General features: G+C 36.7%; 1 protein-coding gene across 1 annotated transcript; it reads right to left on the reverse strand.

The window, feature by feature from the left end:
- Positions 1-98: 98 nt before the first annotated feature.
- LOC112452972 (G2/M phase-specific E3 ubiquitin-protein ligase-like) lies at positions 99-1,076 on the reverse strand (the record flags this gene model as incomplete). The annotated part of the gene is made up of 4 exons (XM_025013457.1): positions 936-1,076; positions 759-860; positions 279-664; positions 99-199 (listed from the first exon to the last, which is right to left on the reverse strand). Coding segments are annotated over exons 1-4 (730 nt in total), but the record flags the coding sequence as incomplete, so codon positions are not given.
- Between the last annotated feature and the right edge of the window lie 288 nt (positions 1,077-1,364).

The raw sequence follows: 1,364 nt of genomic DNA on the forward strand, positions 1-1,364 counted from the left end.
TCGTTTCTTTCGTGCTAATTCGGGTGCTACATCCCCCTTTTGCTCATCGACGTTGTTTGAAGGGGAGCATCCTGACGATGCTTCATCGTTAATTTCACTTGCGAAGTTGTCAATAATACTAGTTGATGCTGGAGATGATTCATGACTGGACGTACTGGGCGTCATACTGGCGATTTGTTCAATCTCGTCTTCTGAACATCTGCAAATGGAAACAAACATGAGAATAATTGACGAAATATGATGTAAAAATATGCACAAGTTTCAAAACTCAAACTCACCTTTCCGAAATGTAAATTCCATTCAAAAGCATAGATTGTCTGAATGCATCTTCATCTCCACAAGCTTGACACCTGGGAATATTTTGTTTGTTCACCAAATCCCTCAAGCATTGACTATGATACCATCTGCTATTGCAACACGGAAGCTCGATTGATGTCACTGAGTGAAATTTTCCCATTGACTGTTCACATAAACGACACAATTCGTTATCGGCATGAATTGTAGATCGTTCAATATCATGATGCAAGTGGCAAAACGAGTCGAACTTCCCACAGAATTGCGACAGGCAACTATTTTCCAAGCCGCATGTGTAGTGAAATGATTTGCGGCACGAACGTCTACAGCATCCAATACTTGCACCACGCAATTTACAGTAGAAGCAAGTCTGCAAATAGTTATTTTTGATTGAGTAAACGGATTGAATGATTTCAAACAATCGAAAAACTTGAAACGCATTTAAAAATAATTAGAAAACATACCAATTTTGAAGCTTGCTTCAATTCACGTTTGACGTCCTCCTCCAAATATCCTAGAATTTCAACATTAGCTTCATTCTTTTGCTGCAATCCCGATGCGAACAACTGATACAAATGTAAACAAATGTGAAAAATGGGAAAAATTATCATAAAATCAAAATGAATGGTTAAAAAACTTACCAAACAAAAGTTATGTATGGTGATTCCATTCTTAGTGTATTTATTGCTATACAAAACAACGTCATTTGTCGACGACTTACAGAATATGCAGTTTGTTTCTTGGTTATCTTCGAACGATTTGTAAAGCGGTGGAATCGACATTTTAAATTAACGAAGAAAGAATGGTATACATACAACGAGTCACAACGAGTGACAAAGGCACACTGATCACGATCGACACGTTAAATGTTCTGTTATTATATCATATGCCCCGGTCAAATTATCCGTGTCTTTCTGTAGGTTAATTGTATTGTTATTTTGTTTTATGAAGAACATTCGTTGGATAATAAAATCGCCCGGTCGACCAAACTTATTGCATTCAGTTCTTAATTTTTCGGGTGACTAGAGTAATAATAAACGTAACGATTGGGCAAATAACAATGCAAATTA

Source organism: Temnothorax curvispinosus, unplaced genomic scaffold (assembly GCF_003070985.1).
Source record: "Temnothorax curvispinosus isolate PA1 unplaced genomic scaffold, ASM307098v1 QBEX01003891.1, whole genome shotgun sequence".
NCBI lineage: Eukaryota > Metazoa > Arthropoda > Insecta > Hymenoptera > Formicidae > Temnothorax > Temnothorax curvispinosus.